This window comes from Aethalodelphis obliquidens, unplaced genomic scaffold (genome assembly GCF_003676395.1).
Source record: "Aethalodelphis obliquidens isolate GAN/ISIS:26980383/991018 unplaced genomic scaffold, ASM367639v1 scaffold35, whole genome shotgun sequence".
Classification (NCBI taxonomy): domain Eukaryota; kingdom Metazoa; phylum Chordata; class Mammalia; order Artiodactyla; family Delphinidae; genus Aethalodelphis; species Aethalodelphis obliquidens.
The window spans coordinates 9,687,126-9,711,461 of record NW_020837979.1 but is presented as its reverse complement, the minus strand read 5'-3'; the positions used below and the strand labels follow the sequence as shown (position 1 = coordinate 9,711,461).

The 24,336-nt window shown below is 39.6% G+C and overlaps 1 protein-coding gene across 5 annotated transcripts in view; it reads left to right on the top strand.

Annotated features, from left to right (window-relative positions):
• NPHP1 (nephrocystin 1) overlaps nt 1-24,336 on the top strand; it is a 105,216-nt gene that overhangs the window by 26,582 nt on the left and 54,298 nt on the right. For 3 of the 5 annotated variants that reach the window (XM_027129007.1, XM_027129010.1, XM_027129008.1), the window contains exons 9-17: nt 2,446-2,546; nt 2,876-2,918; nt 3,887-3,974; nt 5,459-5,553; nt 7,502-7,630; nt 18,123-18,197; nt 20,504-20,614; nt 21,731-21,813; nt 23,682-23,758. In XM_027129007.1, coding sequence (XP_026984808.1) covers nt 2,446-2,546; nt 2,876-2,918; nt 3,887-3,974; nt 5,459-5,553; nt 7,502-7,630; nt 18,123-18,197; nt 20,504-20,614; nt 21,731-21,813; nt 23,682-23,758 — 802 coding nt within the window. The remainder of the gene's footprint in view (nt 1-2,445; nt 2,547-2,875; nt 2,919-3,886; nt 3,975-5,458; nt 5,554-7,501; nt 7,631-18,122; nt 18,198-20,503; nt 20,615-21,730; nt 21,814-23,681; nt 23,759-24,336) is intronic. The other 2 variants (XM_027129011.1, XM_027129009.1) reach the window with 1 other exon arrangement.

The window sequence follows — 24,336 nt, the reverse complement described above, 5'->3', positions numbered from 1 at the left end:
GATCGAATCATTGGCCGTCAGTGATTAAATTCAATCTCTAGCTCCTTTTCCCTCCCTGAAGGTGAGGGGGTGGGGGGCACTAAAAGTTTCCACCTTCTAATCACTGGTTCCTCTGGCCACCAGCACCCACCCCTCCCCAAGCCATGACCTCATGAGCATAAACTCAAGTATGTTTGAAAGGGCCTTGTTATGAATAACAAAAGACACTCCTGTCACTCAGGAAATTCTAGGAGTTTTAGGAACTCTGTGCCAAGGACTGGCATAAAGACCAAATATGTATTTTTATTATACCACACACATTTTTTAAAAGTAAAGGGAAACAGGTGACATTATTAATTTTTTAAAATTAATTTGTTTATTTTTGGCTGTGTTGGGTCTTCATTGCTGCGTGCGGGCTTTCTTTAGTTGTGGCGAGTGGGGGCTACTCTTCATTGCAGTGTGCGGGCTTCTCATTGCAGTGGCTTCTCTTGTTGTGGAGCACAGACTCTAGGCACACAGGCTTCAGTAGTTGTGGCACACGGGCTCAGTAGTTGTGGCTTGCGGGCTCTAGAGCGCAGGCTCAGTAGTTGTGGCACACGAGCTTAGTTGCTCCGCGGTATGTGGGATCTCCCTGGACCAGGGATCGAACCTGTGTCGCCTGCATTGACAGGCGGATCCTTAACCACTGCACCACCAGGGAAGCCCGGTGACATTATTTTTAATAATTTATTTTATCCAATATATCAAACATATTGTCTCATTTCAACGTATAATCAATATTTTAAAATCCTTTCTTTTTTTTTAATGCTAAGTCTTCAAATTCTAGTGTGTATTTTACACTTAAATAGCACATCTCAGTTTAGACTGGTCACATTTCAAGTGTCAGTAGGCACAGGTGGTGAGTGCCTGCCCTATTGCCCAGCTCAGTTCTGGGTCGTCTGTTTCAATGGTAGCATAGTATTCCAGTCTCATTTAGATGGACATTTAGGTTTCCAACCTATAATAACTATAAATGACATTGCAAAGAAGGTAAGATTAGCTTCCGCTATGAGTTACAGAAGAGCTCCAAAATAGTGGCCTAAATAAGGTAGAAGCATATTTCTCTTGTGTGTGGAGGAAGTGTGGAGATGGGCAGTCAAGGAATGGTAGGGCCCTATCTAATATTTTACCCTGTGGGTAGGTGCGAGCAGCTCTTCCTAGGGTTGTTATCTCTTTAGCTTAGATTGGCTGCTAGATCTTTCGTTATTAACAATTCCAAGCAGTGAAAGAGGAAAGGGAAAGAAGAAGTCAAAAGGCATGAGTTGCAGTCTTTTAAAGGTTTCTTGGAAGTTACACAAAAAACTTCCAGTTATACCTCCTTGGCCAGAATTGAGTTTCTTGACAACACCTACCTGCAAGGAGGGCTTGGAAAATGTAGTCTTCTAGCTGATTCATTGCTATATTCAGGGATTCTGTTAGAAAAGAAGACCCTGTGTTGTGATCAGTCTGTACATATACCTTGTAGACTGTCTGGTTATTCCCCTTAAATAAATTCCTGAATGCTCATTGCTGGTGCAAAGGGTTTACACCTTTGTATTTTGATTGAATTTGCCATTTTTCCTTTTAGGAAAGTTATGCCTATTTGGACTCCCATCTCCAGCAGCCGAGAGTGCTTTTTTGTCTACACATTTGCCAGTGATGGTTGTCATCAATCTTTTTGCCAGTGTGATAGACCAAAAAAACCCAAAAGGCTCATTATTGTTTTTTATTTGCATTTATTGTACTGCTAGCGAGGTTGAGCATGATTTCATTTGCTTTATGACCATTTCTATTTCTTCTTTGTAAATTGCCTTTTCAGTTCATTTTTGTAAGGGATTTTTGAAAATTGTGTTGATTTATAAGAGTTTTTGTCATATCTTGATGATAAGGATATCAACCCTTAGAAACTTGTGGCAGATATCTTCTTTGTTGACTTTCAGCCTTGTTTTATTTTTTATGTAGTTAAATCAAAGTTACATGGTTTTGGTATCATGACTGGAAAGGGCTTTCGAATCTCAAGATTATTTTCTTCAGGGACTTCCCTGGAGGTCCAGTGGTTAAGGCTCCACACTTTCACTGCAGGGCGCGCAGGTTTGATCCCTGGTTTGGGAACTAAGATCCACACGCCATGTGGCGTGGCCAAAAAAAAGATTATTTTCTTCTAACACTTCTATAGTTCTTTTTGCTTTTTTGTCTTTTCTTTTTTTTTTTTCATTTGAATAAGTCCCATCTGGCATTTATTTTTATTAAACTTGTTCTTTGCCTCTGTCATTGTAATTTTTTCACATAGTGACATTATCAACCATGTATTGAAATCTTTTTCCACTGATTTTTTATATGCCCATCATATTCTAAATCCCTATCTACACTTGAACCTTTCTGAAAGTACGCTTATTGGTTGATTTTTGCATTAGGTAAAAAGTACTTCATATTTCAATCATTTTTCAGCCCTATAATAAAGAAGAAGGCCCGGAGTCTAGCGAAGAAGGCAGTGAAGAAGATGTAGAGGTAGGGGATGAAACGGCAGAAGGAGCAGAAGTTAAACAAAGGTAAAAAGGTGTGAGGGGACATCAAAGTGGGTTTAGGAAACATTTTATTTGTTTATTTTTACTATTATACGTAATTCAAGAATTTCTTGAAATGGAAACAGCTGATAGTTTGGGAGCAGGGCTTTTCATATTACTGTTTGCGTAAGACCATTACAACTTGAACTTGGTGATTATTGTTAGCACATGATATTATGCTTAGTTTCGGGTAGACTCTTTTAGGTTTTCAGAAGTTACAATTATATACTTTGTTCTTTGATTAATGAACTTCCCTAATTGAGTGAATAGGCATAAACTTTCTGTACACTCACCTAGCTACCGTTTCTCCCTAGAACCGATTCTCATTGGAGTGCTGTCCGAAAAGCCATCTCAGAGGTTGGTATCTCCTGTCTTATTAATGATGTCTCGTTTTGTTACCTAATAGCTCTGATAAGAGTTCAGATTCAAAACAGGATGGAAACTTTAAATGAAAGCATTGGATCTTAAGCAGGATACAGAGCATGGAATGCACAGAGCATTAAAACATATTTCTGGTTTAGTAAGCCTATGCCTGTGAGGGCTTGGAAATGTCTCTCATTGATTCTGCTTGAATTTTCTATCATTTGGGTAAAGACAGTTGTTAAATTTTGTTAATATTAAAAAATTCCAAAAAGCTCAAAAAAGTAAGAAACTTCGGACTTCCCTGGTAGTCCAGTGGTTGAGACTCCACACTTCCAATGTAGGGGGCATGGGTTTGATCCCTGGTCGGGGAACTAAGACATGCCACGGGGTGCAACCAAAAAAAAAAAGAAAAAGTAAGAAACTATCAATAATCCTATCATTTAAAAAGCTGCAAAACAAAGTGAAAATCCACTCCTTCCATAAGTAATCATCACTAACCATTTAGTAAATATATTCTTTCTGCCTTTTTTACCCTACTTATCACTTACATGGACATGCACGTGTGTGCATGTGTGTGTGTGTGTATGTACATATAGTGTACAAAAAAGCCATTAATTCTTCAGTGCATATCAGTTTACGATATCAACTCATCTGTGACAGGGCAGTACTTTGTGGAGCAAGACAGGCCGTTTTGATGGGGGCCATGCAGGAAGCAGCAGGTCTGGAGCACAGAGCTCAGCCCCCTGGGCACTGCATGGGGCTTAGGTCCTCAGGAAAGGCCAGGATTCAGCAATGGCGTCTTCTCAGGAACTGGGGGTTAAATTGCTATATTCTTCCGCTAAAGTCTGTACATTTGTATTTTTCTTTGGGGGGTTGTAGTTGCTACAGTGATAAAGAGAGAGTATCCTAGAGGTGAGGAAACATGAATGAAACCAAGCAAATTTTTGTTTTACTCTCTTCAGCAGATTAACACCGTTGACGTACTGACCACGATGGGAGCTATTCCTGCCGGGTTCAGGCCTTCCACCCTCTTCCAGCTTCTGGAGGAAGGTAACAGGTGTCCATCAGCCACTACAGACTTTTAGTTAAGCGGTCACGGTTTACATCTAATTTTTCTGGCACAGCCAAAGCAAGTCACTGAAAAAGTTGTAACATCTCACATCTCTTGGATGCTCATCTTTTCCTTCATCTTGCTTGTGAAGGAGGAAGGAGCCCTGATCCTATCAGAGGCCAAGCCCCCTTCCATTATTTCAAAAACATGACTCTCTGATCAACCTTTTCCTGTATCTTCAGCCTGCTCTCCCCTGCCCCACTGGCTGATTCCCTCATCAGTAGTCCTAGCAAACCTAAAACCTCCCACCTTTACGGACCAGCTCCCCGCAACCCTGTCCCATTCTGGATGAAGCCTCCCTTTCTCTGCTTTTCCTCACAGTGAGACTTTTCCAAAGAGTTTTCCCTATTCGCTGTTTCTGTTTCCTTACTCATTCTTGGATTGCCCTGTACTTGGCAACATTTGTTCATAAGCTCATTTTAAAGAGGAATAATGTTGTGGGGAGGCTCCCCTGTATACCCTGAGCTGCTGAGTCATCTGTGGAAGGGCTGCTTTGAGGCTTCTCTGTCGGGAGGCTCTTCTCAGCCCTCCCTGAACACCCAGCTCCTTCTCAGGCTTTGTTTTATTTTTGTTTTTTATTATAAATCTCTTTTTATTTATTTATTTATCGATTTATTATTATTATTATTTTGGGCTGTGCTGCGCAGCTTGTGGGATCTTAGTTCCCCTACCAGGGGTCATACCCGGGCCCTTGTGGAGTCCTAACCACTGGACCGCCAGGGAATTCCCCGCTACTCATGCTTTGGGTCTCAGGGTACATTCCCAGAGACACCTTCCATGTAGGCCCTCCTACTCCCATTCACTTGAGCACCCTTTATAAGTCTAAGTCAGCTTATAATTATTTTGTCTACTTATTTTTTGTAACAGTTTCCCCCACTGAGGTGTAAGCTAATGAGGGCAGGGGCCATATTTCTCTGATTCACGTTTATGTTTCCAGTTCCCAGCATAGCACCTGGCAGAGTAGGAACTCAAAAATGAGTTCTTGGGTGAGTAAATGATTTTGTAATAGGTATTCGTCATGACACAAGTATGGAAGAACAGTATTAAAATGCTTTTGTGTTAAGAAGTAAAATTAATGATTATATACTTTTTCTAAAATATCTAAAAAGTGTTCACAGAGTTTCTGCATTTTACAAAAATATTTGAATGGCTCATCTTCATCACGGGGCATGTTACTGGCCTAAAAGTCTTTAAGATCTTTCCTAAAGCCACTTTAAGATCAGCTCTCATGTGCTTCTATCCTTACATTTCCTGCTGTTGTTCTTATCTCTGTTGGTATGTCTGTCTTAGGAAGCAAGTTTCTAGTAAACAGCTTGGCATTTTCGATGTCTGTTTCCTAAGTTTGTACCATAACATCATGAATTTGGGGTTTTGAATTTCATTCGTTCTTTGTAAGAAAATAAAGGAACAATTATTTTTGCAGGGAATCAATTTCGAGCAAGTTACTTCTTACAACCAGAGCTCACTACTTCACAACTGGCCTTCAAAGATCTAATGTGGGATGCTAAAACGGGCTCTGTAAGTATGGTTACTGTCAGTAAAATTATAAATTTTCCAGATTTTGTCATGGTTGCAAATATACAGGTAACGTAAATTGATTAATGCATTATAAAAAAACAAAAAAAAATTGTCTCCGCATTGTAATTTTGAAACACTTAGTGACAGTTTCATGGCTGAGACAGAACTTGGGTCTGTTACCTTGACGTTATCTTGTTTCTCTTCTCCACTGCTCTCTTCTCCCATTGTTACAAAGGAAATAATACTAGGTATCAATCTTCATCATTCTTTGCCTCAATTTTTTCATCTGTAAAAAGGGAAAAATAGTAGTAATACTTGCAACATAGGGTTATTATGAGAATTGCACTGAATGTGTGAAGGGCTTAGAACAGTGCCTGACACATGATGATAACTTAGTAAATGTTAGCCAGTATCATCATTATTAATGGCAGTAGTAATATTATTTTAATTAAATAGGAATGAGGAACTTGGCAGTACTTTCTGATTATATTTTGTGGGGAGCTTGGAGCGGAGGATTACTGGTATCCCCCTTATTTGAAGTAGGAAATGCTCTTGACATTCAGTTCTCCTCCTTAGAATATATAAACTGCATTTGAGCCCCTCACTCCCCTTCCTGTTTACCTTCTGCCTTTTCTCCCTTGCTCCCCCAGAGCCTCAGGGAAGAATAAGAGAACCCAGTGTGGCCAGGTTTTGTGGGAAGGGGTGGTGCAGAATTTTCGTACTCTTTTCCTTCTCAACCCGAGCAAGCCTGGAATCTTTTTAGCATTAAATATCTCCTATTGCAAGTTTACAAATGTGTTATATTTGGTGTTTGTAGTATACTAGTACTGAATAAATAGCATTTAATTTTGTGAACTTGTACACAGAGAGCTCAATTGTCAGCTCTCATTTTTTAATGGAAAAGGTGACAAACTGTTAAACATTGTCTGATTTTTTTCAGTGATATGTTATTTAAATGGAAAGGCTCAGGACCATAAAGCAGAATGTTAAGAATTGAAGATGTTCTTAAATTAAAAAAAACTAGAATGCCAGTTGTTTTTAATTGACATTCTGAATTATCTTGTGAAGTAGAACTGAATAACTACATCCAATGGTCAGTGTGTTCTCTCTGTCAAAACATCTATATTAGAAGCCAGGGAATAATGTAGATAAATGCTTGGAATTGAAACAAGGAGGAGCTAGCTGGATAATATTAACGCCAGGTATCACTGGTCACTATGCTGTGGTGACCTTCTATGCAGACCTGCCTTATGTAAGAAGGAGCTGTAAGAACAAACCTGGAATATAGTTGATTCCATGGTCAGGTCATTCTTTTTCCCTGATTGTACTGACTGTTCTTTTCATCACAATTTTTGTGTATTTAACAAAAAAATGCAAAAATTTTTTAAAGATTTATTTATTATTTATTTATTTTTGGCTGTGTCAGGTCTTAGTTGCGGCATACGGGAGGTTCGTTGCGGCACTGGGGCCTCTCTCCAGTTGTGGCGTGTGGGTTTTCTCTTCTCTAGTTGTGGCATGCGGGGTCCAGAGCGCGTGGGCTCTGTAGTTTGTGGCCCGCAAGCTCTCTTGTTGAGGCGCGCAAGCTCAGCAATTGTGGCACGCGGGCTTAGTTGTCCTGTGTTATGTGGGATCTTAGTTCCCTGACCAGGGATCAAACCCATGTCCCCTGCATTGTAAGGTGGATTCTTTACCACTGGACCACCAGGGAAGTCCCCAAAGCAAATATTTTAAATATAAATATTTATGAAAATTTTAACTGAAGTTTTGGGTTAAATTAAACAGACTATTGAAACTTTTCTTGTGTATGTATGTTGTGTGCAAAATTTATTCTTTTGTTCTTTTTTATTCTATATGCATTTTCTTAAGCATTTACAAAAGGTGCTTTGAAAATGAATTTGTCTTATAAGTCATAAAAGTAAACCTTCCTCATAACTAATTTTTCTCTCAGATTAGGTCAAGACCAAGTCGTGTTTCCTTGATTCTGACCCTCTGGAGCTGTAAGATGATTCCTCTTCCAGGAGTGAGCATCCAGGTTCTGAGCAGACACGTGCGCTTCTGTCTGTCTGACGGCAATAAGGTGAGCTTGCTGAGGAGTTAAACCGGTTGCCACCATATGTTAATGCCACATATTAACCGCGTACTGCACAGGGTCTGTCTCTCTCTCTCTCCGTGTGTGTGTGTGTGTGTGTGTGTGTGTGTATAAGTATCTGTATAAAATGATGTGTGGTAGAGTGCAAACTACATGTGTTCTGATGACACAGACTTAACTCCTGGCTCTTTCAGTTGCTAAGTGTGTGATATTTATACGTCACAGTTAACGCCTCTGAGCCTTAGATTTTTCACTTACAAAAAGGTACTGATGCCTGTCTTCTAGTATTGTATACGGTTCAGGTTTGAAGGTTAGAGTATTGCATTTTTGACAGGTGTACACACCTGTATAACCAACATCCCAGGCAACATATGGAGCATTACCATAACCTGACAAAGTTGCCTTGTGTCCTTTTCCATTCTGTGCCTCTCTGATTCCTAAGAGAATATTTTTTACCCAGTGCCAAAAAATTTGAATAACTCTTTTTATGAGATACAGATGAAACAGTGCATGGATAGAACTTTATGACTTTAATTGCATACACTAGACAAGAAGAAAGATTTTTAAATCAGTGATCTAAGCTCGAACTCAAGAGCCTAGAAAAGGAAGAGTGAGTCAATCCCAAAGGAAGTAGAATGGAGGAAATAATAAAGAGTAGAAATTAATGAAGTAGAAAACAAGAGAAAGTCAGAAAAGGCAAAGTTTATTCTTTGAAAAGATTAATAAAATTGAGAGGTGCCTAGTAAGACTGATCAAGAAATTTTAAGAGAGAAAACAAATGATTGTTGCCAAAACTCTGCCTCTGTTCACCGGTGCCAGATAGAAACACGGAAACAGAGTTTTGGGTGAAGTAGAAAAGAAGAGCTTTATTGCTTTGCCAGGCAAAGGGGGCCACAGTAGGCTAATGCCCTCAGAACTGTGTGTTCCACCCTGGAGCAGGTAGTGAAGAGTGTTACAGTGCTCAAGGAGCAGAGCGTGATCGGCTCACGGACATTCTTCTGATTGGCTGGTGGTGAGGTAATTGGGAGTCAACATCATCAACCTTCTGGTTCCAACCAGTCTGGGGTCTGCGTGCTTGTGGGCAGCACACAGTTAAGTTCTCCCACCTGGAGGGGGTTTCAGTATCTGCAAAACAGCTCACAGGACATGGCTCAGAATATTATCTATACCCCTTGAGGAAGAACTAAAGGTCCTTGACTTTGTTTAATGGCTAAAGTATTATTATTTTGTCTTGCTTGACTGTTTTCCTTTCTTTCTGCATTTTTTCATTTCTCTGATTAAATTTATGATTTGACTGAAGTTTTTCTACAGACAAAAGGCAGGCGGAGGACAAGGGTGGGGCTCTTTTCTGGGAAGGCCTCATAGGGTCCTGCTTGGTTACATGATCACCATCTGACATGAAAATGGAGACCTCAGCACAGATCCTGCGCACATTAAAGGGATAAGCAGGGGATGTTGTAAACAACTTTATGGCAGTAAATTTGATAACATCAATAAACAGATAAATTCTTTGAAAACCATAACTTAATGAAACTGACACAAGAAGAAATAGAACAATTTGAATGATCCCTGTTAAAGAAATTGAAACAGTAATTAAAAATCTTCCAATAAAGAAAACTCCAGACCCAGATGGTTTCACTAGTGGATTCCTCCAAACATTTAAGGAAGAAATAATACCAATAGTACACAAACTTCCAAAGAATAGATAAAGAGGAAATGCTTCCCATCTCATTTCACGAGGCCAGGAAAAACATGATACCAAAATATGACGAGACATTACAAAAAAGAAAAATTACATGACCAGTATTCCTTATGAATATATAAACTAAAATCCTAAACAAAATATTAGCAAATTGAATCTAGCCATGTATAAAAAAGGACAGTATATCATGACTAATTGGGGTTTATTCCAGGAATTCAAATGTACACACCTGTGTAACCAGTATTTAACATTTGATAATAGATTATTGTAATTTGCCATATTAACAGAACCGAAGAACAAAAATCACCTGATCATCTCAATAGATGCTGAAAAAGGAGTTGACAAATTTTAACACCCACTTATGATTTTAAAAAAGTTCTCACCAAACTAAGAACAGAAGGGAACTTCAAATTGGTAAAGGGCAACAAGAGAAAGCTAAAACAAAGCTACTAGCATCATCACACTTAATGTGAAATATTGCATACTTTTCCCCTACGGTCAGGAACGATTCAAGGATATCCAAGAAATAAAAAAGATAACTCAGGTTTTTTTAATTGACAGAAGACTTGAACAGGCACTTAAAGAAAATATGGGGGCTTCCCTGGTGGCACAGTGGTTAAGAATCCGCCTGCCAATGCAGGGGACATGGGTTCAAGCCCTGGTCCGGGAAGATCCCACATGCGTCGGAGCAACTAAGCCCGTGTGCCACAACTACTGAGCCTGCGCTCTAGAGCCCGCAAGCCACAGCTACTGAGCCTGCATGCCACAACTACTGAAGCCCACGTGCCTAGAGCCCGTGCTCTGCAACAAGAGAAGCCACTGCAGTGAGAAGCCCGCACAGTGCAACGGAGAGTAGCTCCTGCTCGCCATAACTAGAGAAAGCCCGCGCGCAGCAGCAAAGACCCAGTGCAGCCAAAAATTAATTAATTTTTTAAAAAGTATAGTACAAATGTTTAAAAAAAAAAAGAAAGAAAATATGGCAAACCAATGGGTCTATAAAAAGATACACAACATATAATAAGTCATCCAGGAAATGCAAATTAAAACCAGAATGAGAGAGAGCCAACCATAGGCTATGCTTAAGAAACCACCTTAAACATAATAATATAGGCAGGTTAGAAGTAGAAGGATGGAAAAAGCTACACCATTCAAAACATATTAATATCAGACAAAGTATACTTCAGAAGAAGGAAAATTACCGGGAATAAAGTGGTACATTACATGATAAAATGGACGATAAACCAAGAAGATGTAACAATCCTAAATGTGTGTACACCTACCATCAGAGCTTCAAAATACATGCAGCAAAAATGGACCAAACTGAAAGGAGAAATGGGCAAAGCCACAATCATAATTGGAGACTTTAATACTTCTCTCTACAGTACTGTAGAACAAGTAGACAGAAAATTAATAAGAATATAAGAGAACAGAATAACACCATGAACAAACTGGATGTAATTAACATTTGTACAACAGTTCAGCCCCAAAGAGGAAAGTACGCATTCTTTTTAGTGCGTATGGAACATTCAGCAAAATAGATGGTCCTGAGCAGATTTAGAAGAATTGAAATCATACAATGTATGGTCTTTGATCACATGTGATTGAATTAGAAATCAGAAACAGAAAGATAACTGGAAAAATCCTTAAATACTTAGAAATTAAACGACAGATTTCTCAAGAATCAATGGGTTAAAAGAAAATTTCAAGGGAAATTAGGAAATATTTTGAACTGAGCAAAAAAATGAAAATGCAGCATAATATTTGTGGGATGTTAGCGAAAGCATTGTTTAGAGGGAAATGTGTAGCACCAGAAAAGAATTCTGTTATGGGGAGGGGGACGGGTAAGCTGTGACAAAGTGAGAGAGTGGCATGGACATATATACACTACCAAACGTAAAATAGATAGCTAGTGGGAAGCAGCCGCATAGCACAGGGAGATAAGCTTGGTGCTTTGTGACCAACTAGAGGGGTGGGATAGGGAGGGTGGGAGGGAGGGAGATCCAAGAGGGAAGAGATATGGAAACATATGTATATGTATAACTGATTCACTTTGTTATAAAGCAGAAACTAACACACCATTGTAAAGCAATTATACTCCAATAAGGATGTTAAAAAAAATCTCAATTTCATAGTCTACCTCCTGAGGGGGTGATGCTTGCCTTGAGATCTGAGGGGTGAACAGGCCGTAAGGAGATGAAGAGAAAAGGGGACAAGGGGAGTGTGTACCTGGCTGAAGGAGCAGCACAGGCCAGGGCCCTGGCAGGAAAGGACTTGGGAAGGGGAGCCAGGGGGCTGAGTGGGGGCAGCAAGAGGAAGTGTAGGACGGGATGAAGCAGGAGGTACAGCGTAAGACGTTGTAAGCCATGATGTAGGGAGTTTCGTCTTTACCCTAAAAGCAGGGAAAGTCATTAGAGGTAGGACATGACTTAGACGTACGTTTGGGGATGATTTCTGGCTCCTCTCTGGAGGTGGATTGAAGGGGGGCGGGGGTCAGAGGGATCTGAGTAGACCACTTGGGGGCTATGTCACAGTGTGATGGTCAAAGGGCAGCAAGTGTCACCTCAAGAAAACGAAATCTGGAGCCATTTTGCCTGGAATTAACCCTGGCTCCGCCGACTGGGTGTGGGACGCTGACCAAATGACTCGACCTTGCTGTCTTGTCTCATGTGCATCCCTTAGGGTCGATGTGAGGACTAAATGAGTTAATGTAAGTAAAGCACTTAGACCAATACATGGAACATCATAAGTTGACCGGATGAGAGATGACGATGGTAACTTAGATTAGGGAAGTGGAGATGAGAGCTGTAGCCAGAGGGATATTTAGGAGGCAAAACCCAACACACTTTGGTTGGTGGTGGGTTGGATGTGGCAGGTGAGGGAGAGTGGGACGCCAAGCATGACACTAGGTCTTTGACTTCCACATCTGGGTGGATGGTGGTGACGTGCAGTGAGGTAGAGAACGCTGATAGATATCTTTCTTTCTGCTGAGGGTACTCCTAACTCGCAGCATGAGGAAAGTGCCTTTCTTTCATCTGCACTGCGGGTAAATAAGGATCTTTCCTTCCTTCTACATGCTCTGCGCAAGATCACTGCCAAAAACGAGCCAGTAGGTGTCGCCAGTGACCAAGAAAAGATGAATTGCCTTCTTTTTCCCAGATCTGGTTCCACACTTTTTGCTGTACCTCTCGCTATTCTCATACGTGACAACATAAAACAAAGATTAGAATTTTATTTTGAATAATATATCAAAATAGTAGAAATTATTTTATATAAAAATAATAGAAGTTAGTTTATGAAACAAATTTTTGCCAAATTTTCCAAATTGAGGAGTTAGAGAACATATTTAATAGTTACATACTCACGCTATTTACTTAAGAATACTTTTTTTTTTTTTTTTTTTTTTTTTTGTTTCCTGGTGTTTTTTTTTTTTTGGCTTTTGCCTTTGCGCAGGCTCAGCGGCCATGGCTCATCGGCCCAGCCACTCCGCCGCATGTGGGATCCTCCCGGACCGGGGCACAAACCTGTGTCCCCTGCATCGGCAGGCGGACTCTCAACCACTGCACCACCAGGGAAGCCCAAGAATACTTCTTTAATAAGCCTAAGCCATGTTACAAATAAAAAGCATTATTACTAGAACTAGTTAATGAGACACTACTTCCAATAATGACTGAGTAAGCTCCTCTCCAAATAACTTGCCCAGTGATGAGACCTGTAAATTCTGGGTAATATATGAAAAGCAACTCCCTCGGGGCTCTGAAAAGCATCCCAAAGCAGGCGGGTCCTGGAGGGGCATCTTTCACTCTTGAGTCTGCTGTTTTATTTCTTCTCTTTGTTCCCTCTTTTTCATTCCCCTGTTTTATTTTTTTCTGTCTTCCTGAACATTTTTTAGAACTCCATTCTGAATTGTCTGCCGTGTTGTTGAGTGGATCTCTTTGTACAGGTTTTGGTATGACTTTATACCTACATAACTTCCCACGGCTGGCTAGTGTCAACATTCCAGTTGATGTGACATGTACCTCCCTTACCTCCCTTTAAACCTCTTTACCCTCCCTGCTTTCTAGTTGTCTTAAATATCTCCTCTACATACATTGAGAACCACATCACACAGTGTTAGAATTTTCCTTCAACCATCAAGCATAATTTAGAAAACTTCAGAGAAACCTCTCATATTTACCCTTGTTCTTACTCTTTCCATTGTTCTTCCTTCCTGATATTCAGAGATTTATCATGTTTTTTCTATTTAGAGAACTTCCTTTAACCATTCTTTTTAGGGTAGGTCTGCAGGCTACAAATTCTCGTAGTTTTTCTTTATCTGAGAATGCCTGTTTCCCCTTTATTCCTGAAGGATATTTTCACTAGCTATACAATTCTAGGTTGGCAATTCTTTTCTTTAAGCACTCAAAAAATATTGTTCCATTTCCTCTGGCCTCTGTCTGATGAGAATTGGTTTTTCCTTATAGGTGAATCTAGGTGGTGTTTCTCTCTCACTGCTTTCAAGATATCGTGTTTAGTTTTTAGAAGTTTATGTACTTTGTCATGGATTTCTTGGGTTTAACCTGTTTAGGGTTTTCTCAGCTTTTTAAACCATAGGTTTATATCTTTTGCCAAATTGGGGGATTTTTCAGCCATTATTTTCTCAAATACTTTTCCAGCGCCAAACTCCCCTCTCCTCTGGGACTCCGATGACATGAATGTTAGTTGGATCTTTTGTTATAATCCCCCAGGTTCCTGAGGCTCCTGATCATTTTTTCCCATCTATTCTATCTCAGTTGTTCAGACTGCATAGTTTCCGTTTTCCTATCTTCAAGTTCACTGATTCTTTTCTCTTTTCTGTTCTGTGGTTGAGTCTCTTCAGTGACTTGTGTAGGTATGTGTGTGTGTCTGTTTTTAATCTTGGTTATTGTATTTTCCAGTTCTAGAATTTCCATTAGGGTCTCCTTTATCTTTCATTTTTTTGTTGAGATTTCCTTATTTCTTTCTTGAGACTTTGTATTTCTTTCTATGTTTTAAATTTCTTTTAAGCATCTCCATAGTTGTTTATTGAAACATTTTTAGATGGCTGCTTTAAAATGCTTGTCAAATGATTCCAATATCTGTGTCATCTCAGTATTGGTGTCTTTTGATACCAATCTCATTCAAGTTGAGATTTTCCTGGTACTTGGTATAATGAATGATTTTTTTCTTTTTTTTATTGTATCCTGGACATTTTGAGTGTTGGGAGTCTCTGGATCTTAATAAGTTTAACTTCTATTTTAGCAGGCCTCTGACACCATTACTGCCAGGTGAGAATGGAAGTCCAGATTCCCCACTTGGCCTCTGCCCACACCCCTGGGGGTAGGTGTGCCTCCTTACTTTTGGGCCCTAATGGAAGTTCAGGCTCCTCTCTAGGCCTCCAGAGACAGCACTCACTGTGTCATTCCTCAGGACCTATGACCCCTAGTCAGCCCACTTTCCTGTCTCCATTGTGGACATTACAAGAAGATAAAAACTAAGGTTACTGAATTTCATTGTGTTAAATTTTCGATCAAAAAAAGAACTGTGAACAAATGATGAACTCTAGCTAATGATATGCATGCTAATGTATTTAGAGGAAAGTTTACTTATGTCTGCAAGTTTGCAGTGTATCAAAAAATTAGGTGAATTGATGGATGGACAGAAGATATATGTGATAAGGCAAGTATAGTAAAATATTGATGGCAGAATTTAGGTGATAAGCTTATAGGTGTTCACTATAAGTTTCTTTTAACTTGTATATTTATATATATTTAATATATATTTGATATATATTTGACACATTTCATAATTAACCACCATTGTATGTTTCATCCTTAAAAATTGATTGAAAACCCTTAAGAACTCAGTAAGAAATAATACATCAAGTAATTGTATTAGTTTTGCCAATAATAAAAGAAATAGAAAGCAAGTGTAAATCTCACATTTAGACTCTTATCTTAAAACATTACAATCTTCCAATTTGTTTATTCTTTTCCTTTTACATGTATTTTATACCACAATCTGACTTTTACTGGAATTAGCAATATTTGTTAAATTAGTAACTATTTCAAATACATAGAAACATGCAGAAAAAAACGTAACAGCTACCCATGGCCTTGTCACTTAGTTCTATTGAAGCCTCTCAGTTTGCAATATGTAAATGTTTAGCCTACTTACTTAGCTGTAGATTATTCTCACAAATCTAAACTCCATATTTCTTTCTCCTAACACACCAAAGATACTCACATGCTTTACCTACCTACTGGCCCATCTTGTCATCATTGCTTAGAAGTTTTTTGGTTTTTTTTTTTTAATGCAAACAAATCTGTTTTTTAAAAAACAGTAAATATGTAATTATGTATAGTGACATATTTTGTTAATATCTATGCTCTGGGTTGTTTCTTGTATTGTAAGTATTTGATTTCTTCATGTGTCCTTAGAAGCACATTTTATGCAGAAGATATTTTACCCTTCCCCCCCAGCCAAGCCCCACCAATCTAATGGTGTTGTGGTTGCTACCTCCAAACTCCAGTCCAGAACCAGATCTTACAGTGAAGTTTAGCGTTCTTGATCTAAGCTGATGTCAGGGACATCAGCGATTCACTTAAAGGTTCACTTGTTTACTTGGTTCTGATCCTGGTGTCATGGCTCCATCTTTGTCCTTCCTGCTTAGGCTCTTTACTTCCTATGAGGAGGAAGGTTGCCCACCATCTTTCTTCCACCCTACTGGCTTCAAGCAATAAGGCAGTCTCTGTTCCTCTATCATGTGTTGAGTACCATTAGCCTCTGTAACATACAAATCCGGCTCCTTGTCACCACGTCCCACTCTAGACTCAGAGCCCAGGAGACCCCCAGTTTTAGTCTCGCCCTATTCTTTGTTTTTCTCTTCTGTTTATGGGCCACTGAAATATTCATCTCACTTTTGGGTCCTCCTCTGTCTTTTTAAGTGGCACTGCTTTATGTTTGGAGCAGAGCAGCTCTGTTGAAGCATAAATTCATCTTGAGCAGAAGTCCTTATGCATTCTTTTGTTTGTTTGCTTTTTAAATATTTATTTATTTGGCTGCTCCGGGTCTTAGTTGCGGCACACAGGATCTTCGTTGCGGCACGCGGGGTCTTTTAGTTGCAGCATGCGGAATATTTAGTTGTGGCATGCGGGGTCTGGTTCTCTGACAAGGGACCGAACCCGGGCCCCCTGAATTGGGAGCGCGGAGTCTTAACCACTGGACCACCAGGGAGGTCCCCCTTATGCATTCTTTTTTTTTTTTCTGTACATGGGCCTCTCACTGTTGTGGCCTCTCCCATTGCGGAGCACAGGCTCCAGACACACAGGCCCAGCGGCCATGGCTCACGGGCCCAGCCGCTCCACGACATGTGGGATCTTCCCGGACCGGGGCACGAACCCGCGTCCCCTGCATCGGCAGGCGGACTCTCAACCACTGCACCACCAGGGAAGCCCCCCTTATGCATTCTTGATGCAGTTTGCTAAGTGGAAAAATCTCTAAAATTTTGAACCCTTGATTATTTCATCCTTATGCTCTGAGCCAATCATTCATCCTCTCTCGAGGCAGTTTTCTCAAATGTATAATGAGATGTTTGGACTAAGTCCTTTTTAGCTCTCAGAGTCAGTAACTCAAGAAGGATGTAAAATTATCAAGCAGAGGAAGTTTTTCCTCAATCAAAATCAGCATTCTCCAAGTTGAGAAGATAAAAGCAGAGATAGTATGAGATCTCAATTTCAATGATTTCAAGGGACTTCTTAGATATTAGAAGTGGGGAACACTTCTTGAAAAACCAAGAAGGACCTTGGAATAAATAAAATGCAGTCTTAGATTAGACACCAGATAGTAATCAAAAGGAGTTTGTACTCCAAGAGCCCAGTCTGAGAATATATATCATTTTAGAAAGGGTTTAAATAAATTCATTTATATTAGTTGTGGAAGGAAATGGAGACTTTCTCTGTGGAAAACAACTTAGCTGCCCATGAGATCCTCCTAGTTGCTTGCCAATAGCAACACAGAGGGCAGTGAATTGAATTTGACCTCATAGGACACGTTCAGGATGATTTCTAATTATTTTTAAAGCTTAGTTTTAGAAATGCTATACTAAAATATTTTTATCTAAAATAAAAATTGTATATTATCTGTTCTTCTGGAAAATGTCAGTTTTGGCCATAACTTTATAGAATTTGAACTCTTTTTTTTTTTTTTACAGTTTTTGCTCCTTTTGTATTCTATTGATTTGTATATATTATAGGACTAACTTCTTGCAATAGCATTTTATAAGAGATTAAATTCCAGGAAAAGGATACTTTATAGGCCTAGGGATCTTGAAGAAAACTGTAACCGTGTATCTGAGAGGGTAGCAGTGTCTCTCTTGATGGCAGGGTAATGGATTGCACATAAAATGCTCTTGTGGGTCATATTTCTTAAAAGGTCGTTCATACCTAAAATTTCTCTGAATTTTCTGGTTAATCTATCTCATATATTAAGTATTTCACGTAACACAGTTTATCACTAGTGCAAAGATCTGAGTCTGAATTCATTTATCAGTTCTTCCGTTGTGTTATAAGCGCTGTAACACTTGTTTTTTTGTTAATCATTTTAAATGTTATGTATGTATAATACTTGATGTAAAAAGAAAAAAGAATTACAGAGTTACACAAAGTAAGAAATGAAATATCCCCCTCTCCCTCTGCCCCACTGTTAACTGTTTGGGACCTGGAAGTGATCATGTTTCAAAGAGCTTTCTACAATATGATTTCAAATGGGAAAATCTCATTTCAGGTTCTGAGCAACATTCATACAGTCAGGGCCACGTGGCAACCTAAGAAACCCAAAACATGGACCTTTTCTCCCCAGGTAAGTAACCTGCTTACTTGTGAATGGAAGTAAGAAGAATGGAATGAAACGTGAACTTCTTTTACCTGATAAGTATTATATGATTAATTTCTAAGGCAGGATTGTCAAAGTGTGTTCCTGAAATAATGTATTTGTATTTAACACAGAATATATGGGGCCAGATTTGAATCTTTAGATTAATGTTCTTTGAGGACTTTGATAACAATTACTCATGTTTCTGACTCACCAAAGTTATAATGCCTATGAATCATCTCATTCAATGGATCGCAAGGTTTAATTCTAGAAAATTCCCTCTGATGAAAAATGAAAACAGAAAGAGAAAACTTACGAAATGTTTTTCAAAAATGCAGTCTCCAACTGTGCTCGTGAGAGTTGTGCTTTCTTCAGATAAAAATCAAGGGTGACGCCTAGGGAACTGGTCAGTACACCCAGGGACTGTCAAGACTGGGACAAACAAAGGCTGGAATGAGGTTAAGTGGCTTGAAACCACCGAGTCAGTGCCACATAGATGCCAGTGGAGACGAAGATATCTTTATGTTCTTTTAATAACATTAATTTTCTATAGTTCTATTTACTTTTTTCCTACCTCCAGAGTTTCATTACTTCCCTCCCACAACTAACTCCCTCATGTCACTGCCCCTGAGAACCCTTCATTAACCTTCTCCTATTGCATCAGAAGATCTTACAGCAAGATAGAGGTTCACTGAGAGGACACAGCATGTGGGGGAGGCCCGGCCACCTTGCCTGTGGGCTGTGTGTGTCCACACTTGTCTACCACGCGACTCCTACAAGTCCAGTTTGATCTTCTAAGCATCCTACTGCTTACATTTCTTTAAATTGTAACAATATAATTGTTCTACTGTTTTTTGTGTTAATTTCCTTTTATTTTATTTTTTTTATGTTTTGGCCGCCCCGCGCGGAGTGCGGGATCTTAGTTCCCCAACCAGGGATCAGACCCGCGCCCTCTACAGTGGAAGCACGGAGCCCTAACCACTGGACCGCCAGGGAAGTCCCCCTACTGCTTCCATTTTGACACAGTACTTCACAGTTCTGATAGTGCGTCTCTGTGCATGTGAAGTGGTTAGGGTAGAATTTTCCAAGGTTTTCCTGGATATGAAGATGAACTGTTTGGAGGGATAAATAATATGTGTATGTTGCTTTGTTGAATGAAATTAAGCGTCCTTAGGTGTGAGGCATTCTTCCTAGGTACTGTGGGAGCTTACACGTTAGTAGAGAAGACACATAAACACCAGTATCCTCTATTTATGGAGCTCTGACTGCGTGCCAGGCGCTGAGGTAGGCCGTGATGTGCATTTTCTCATCTAATCCTTGGAGTCGCTCTAAGGAGTGGGTGCTTTTGATAACTGTCACGTAGGCAGAATGTAATGTCACACAGGCAGCACTTGGGGATCCAAGTGCTGTGGAAGCACAGAGGAGGGTGAAATTAATTCTAGTTCTTAGGCTCAGGGCAGGTTTTATAGAAGAGAAACTAAACTTTGAAGGATGGGTAGGATTTTATAGGCAAGGAAGAGGAATGTAGTTGTCCAGGGAGGGGGAATGGAAAGGGCAGAAGGGAAGGAAAGGAAAATTTCCAAGGCATGCCTGAGGAAAGTTGAGCAAGTGTGTGTGCAGTCTGCAATTTTAGTTCTGTTTCCAAAGGACAGCGGTTAATATAAATATAAATATCTTATCAGGGAATTTCCTGGTAGTCCAGTGGTTAGGACTCCGCACCTCCACTGCAAGGGGCACAGGTTCGATCCCTGGTCGGGGAACTAGGATCCCGCGTGCCGCGTGGCACAGCCCCCCACCAAAAAAATCTTATCAAACTATTTTTGTGATACCTCTGAAGACCTTGGTACAGTGCTTGTTTCACATTAGCCTCTGCTCTAAGCATAGAGTAAGTGAACGTAAAGGTAGTTTTCTTCAACACAAAAATTACATTTTAAAATTTCAAATCATTGGTATAGATGAGTCCAGTCCATCTGCTTTTTGTTTCCTTTAAAAGACCTTTATTATGATGCAGCGGCATAAACTATTTATAGATGAATAGAGCTGAACCTTCCCTCCATTTTGAAAAAAATTTATTTTATTGAAGTGTAGTTGATTTACAGTGTTATGTTAATGTCTGCTGTACAGCAAAGTGATTCAGTTACACAGATATATACATTCTTTTTCATAGTCTTTACCATCATGGTTTATGACAGGATATTGAATATAGTTCCCTGTGCTATCAGTAGGACCTCATTGTTTATCCTCCAACCATTTTTCATGTTTATTAGTAATTTTCGTTTTTGCTATCATTTCAGGTTACTGGCATCTTGCCCTGCTTGCTTGATGGTGACTGTTTCATCAGGTCCAATTCTTCTTCTCCAGATCTTGGAATATTATTTGAACTTGGAATTTCTTATATTCGCAATGTATGTCAGTTGAAAGACACAGCTTTCTAACGTGTCAAAGGGGAAGTTTTCCCTTATGTCTGTCTTTAGTAAAATAATCGAGGTTTTTATGTGTAACAGAATTTTAATCTCTTGAGGAATGAGAGTGACAGTGATTCTAATTTTTTTATGATGCTACTTTTCCATTAGTGTTTAAAATAAGTGTACTTGTTTACATTTATAGCTTGAGCGAACTCCAGTGCTTTTAAAGAATGAAGATTGGAAAAACATAAGACCTTGCAGAAAGTGATAAAAGATGCTAGCGGCCTTGCAGCACTGTGCTTTAGCTCTGTCCTGGAGGGTCAGAGTGCCCCTAACCTCGTAAATGAGCGTTCTAATGAAGGGACCTGGCAGAGGGGTAATTTTTATAAAGGGAACACCAGAAACTTGGATTAATTTACATCATGTAGACTATTGAATCAGTGGGTGTGGCTCTGTGGTAATAATTATGTATTTCCATAGATAGGTGTAGAATGTGTGCTGAGCCTCGTGATAACCCAGAGATTTGTATTATGTTAATGGTGTAATACCATCATATGTAATACCATTATATGTTTTATTATGTTAATGGTGTAATACCATAATGGTGTAATACCATCCTTTCATTTCTTTAAGGCAAATTCATCCGTCTGCTGCGGGTGGGTAGGACAGGAGCAGGTCCCCCAGGTGAACCCCAGACGCCTCTGACAGTTGACATTGGGTTAAGTTCTGAGCAGAAGGACCCTTGAATGCTTTAATTGGCTCATTCCATTTCTTACTAAGACAGAGCCTCCTACGCTCACGTATATTGAGGTGATCTGGAATCATCCCACTGCATATTTATGTCACTTAAGAAGCAATAGTAACAGTCGTCATATCATCAGCTTTAGGGGTTTTTCAGGAGCAATTTAACAAGAGATTTTCATTTTATATCCTGCCTTTACCATCTGGCCTGCAAGTCAAATGGGACTCCACTGGGTTTCACTTTGTTTTCTTGTGAAGAATTTTTTAGTTCTAAAGGCAAATACTAGTTTTATTCCTTTTAGAAGAACTTGGTATGTGCTTATAGATTTGACTGATTCAGACATTAATTTTCATACACTTTGTTTTATTTTCTAGTCAACTGGTGAGAGAGGAGAATTAAGTTGTGGCTGGGTGTTTCTTAAACTTTTTGATGCCAGTGGAATTCCTATTCCAGCAAAGTAAGTTGGCTTATATATTCCTTCCAAACGGGTAATTTTGTGGAAATTCATTTTTTTTAGAATCTAGATACCTCAGGTTTCCAGAGTGTATTACTTACATTTCAGTAACTTGTGTGGAGAGGGCTTTTACTGTTGATTTTAATGTTCTTTTAGGTAGTATATGAAAACAGCACACATGATCTCATCTTAGCGGGGAAGAAATGACACAGGTAGCCACGGTATTTTATAAGATATTTGCACCGGTTGTCCGCTGAGAATATTCTTCCAGTGATTTCCTGTGGTATTAGTACATTTCACAGTGCTGAAATAGAGCCTCATTCTCGCCAAAGAGTGAGAAAGCTGAGTCTGGGGTCCCCAGGTCCTCCGTGACTCTGCCTTTCTTCCGTAGGTGGTACATGGAAATTGTAGCAGCAGCCACTGTAAACAAATTTAAAATTTAAGACCAAAAACAAATATTTGTAATGCATTTGCAATATATACATAACAGTCACGAGATTATCATCCCTAATACAAAAAGAGCCTTCAAAAATTAAGAAGAAGCCAATCCAAATTTGAAAATGGACACACACACACAAATCTAAGCCTGGAAGATAAGAAACCCACAGAAGAGATACAGATGGGCAGTCACTAGGATGATGATTGAGATCCCAGATTTGGAATGGTAAAATTCAGGGCTGTAGCCTGGGCTCTGTCCATGTAACTGTAAGCAGGTTGTCTGCAAGCCTCAACTTCCCCCATCTTTAAAATGGGATCATAATAGTTCCCAAGCCCAAAGGTTTAATTCAGATAATGCACCCCTCTTCCATCTTTACTGATACTGCAGGGGTGGGCGTGACCTCCTTACCACTGGACGGAGGTAAAAGCCCTCCTCTGATGTTACCCCAGTGGGAGGGGGAGGGGCACTCTATCACACCCAACCTCCCCAGCCACTGCCTGTAGATGGAGAGGCCCAGGCTTCTTGTGGGTTGTTTTTGTTTTTCTGCTTTTGTTTTTTGTCTTTAATACTGTTCAGGGTTTTTCAGTGTGCTTAGTGGGAGGGAAAAGTGTGTTTATCCAATCCTTCTTAAAGTGAAGTCATAGCTATTTTTTAAATGAGGTGGAGGCCTATGTATTGATACAGAAACATCTCCAATGTATATTATTATATGAAAACGGCAAGTTGCAGAATTGTGTGTGTGCTGACTCCACTTCTGTTCGCAAAGAGCTGTGTTCATGTGCGTGTGTGTAAACTGTTCCCGGAGGTTGTCTCTGGGGAGCAGAACTGGGGAGGTGGTGCCACAGGATTAAGGAGGCCTCTTACCTTCTGCTTCCACACTTACAGAGTAAGCAACTTTAAACGTGTGTCAGTTTAAGATTTACTGTTTAAATGTATGTGTTTGTTTCCATTTGTATTGAAACAGATAGGACAAGGGGCTACCAAACTAGGGGGGAAAGAAGGGGGGAGGGATTTTTTATTTTTTATCATTTGTATGCCATTTGAACTTTTTACAACAATCTACCTGTTACTTTTATATTTTAAAAATAGTATGAATTCATAATAGCTTTATTTCCAGTGATGATTTGAAACATTTGAAAAATGCATTTAAATAACAGGAGTCATTAAAGTCAAAAGACCTTAATGACATTAATTAATCTTTCTCATTTTTATGTAGAAAAATGTATTTTCTGTGGTTCATAGTTAAGAAAGAGACTTTATTTACTGAGATGATAACCCCATGGAGGTATCAACAACCTTCATTCTCATTTACCAATGAGGCATAAATAAAATGTCTGTGAATGCGTCTGTGCTAAAAAACGTTCCACTACTGACTCTACTGTTTCTCAATGTCCATAACACGTATCCATCATGGTATATTTTTCTTTTGTAGAACTTATGAACTCTTCTTGAATGGAGGTACCCCTTATGAAAAAGGTGTTGAAGTGGACCCTTCAGTATCCAGAAGAGGTACCACTCTTCTGTGTTGCTTTCTTTCCTTTCCTTAAAGATTAAACAAGCAGAAGATACATCGGAGAAGATACCTATAGTATAATAAGCGTAACACTTTTCACGTGAATTCACATTTTTTAAAATATGTCGTTTGATGTTAAAATCTTAATCATTTTTATCTAAGTGCTTATTTTCTTGGTAGCATATTTGAGACTCTAACGTAGGAAATTAGGATGCATGAGGACCCTGTACTGGTTCCTTTTCGTTGAACACTGGGCCACAGAATTAATAGAATAGGCCAATTCAGTGATTGCCTATTGCTAGGTCAAAGGGTGTAGACATTTGAAATTGTGGTATACATACCAGGTTGCCCTCCAAAAATACTGAGCATCTTTTAATGTGTTCATTGACCAGGCACTGTGCTAGATAAAGGGAAAATGGAGAGTAAGGCAGATATGGCCCTTGCCTCTTGGAGCTCAGAGCCTGATGGGTTTGAAACTCCCCTCTAGCTCCTCAGACATCCCCCTCCTTGCTTAGTGATTTAGGACACACAGCACTGCTGCCGCCCCAGCAATGCCAATCCCACCTTCTTGGAA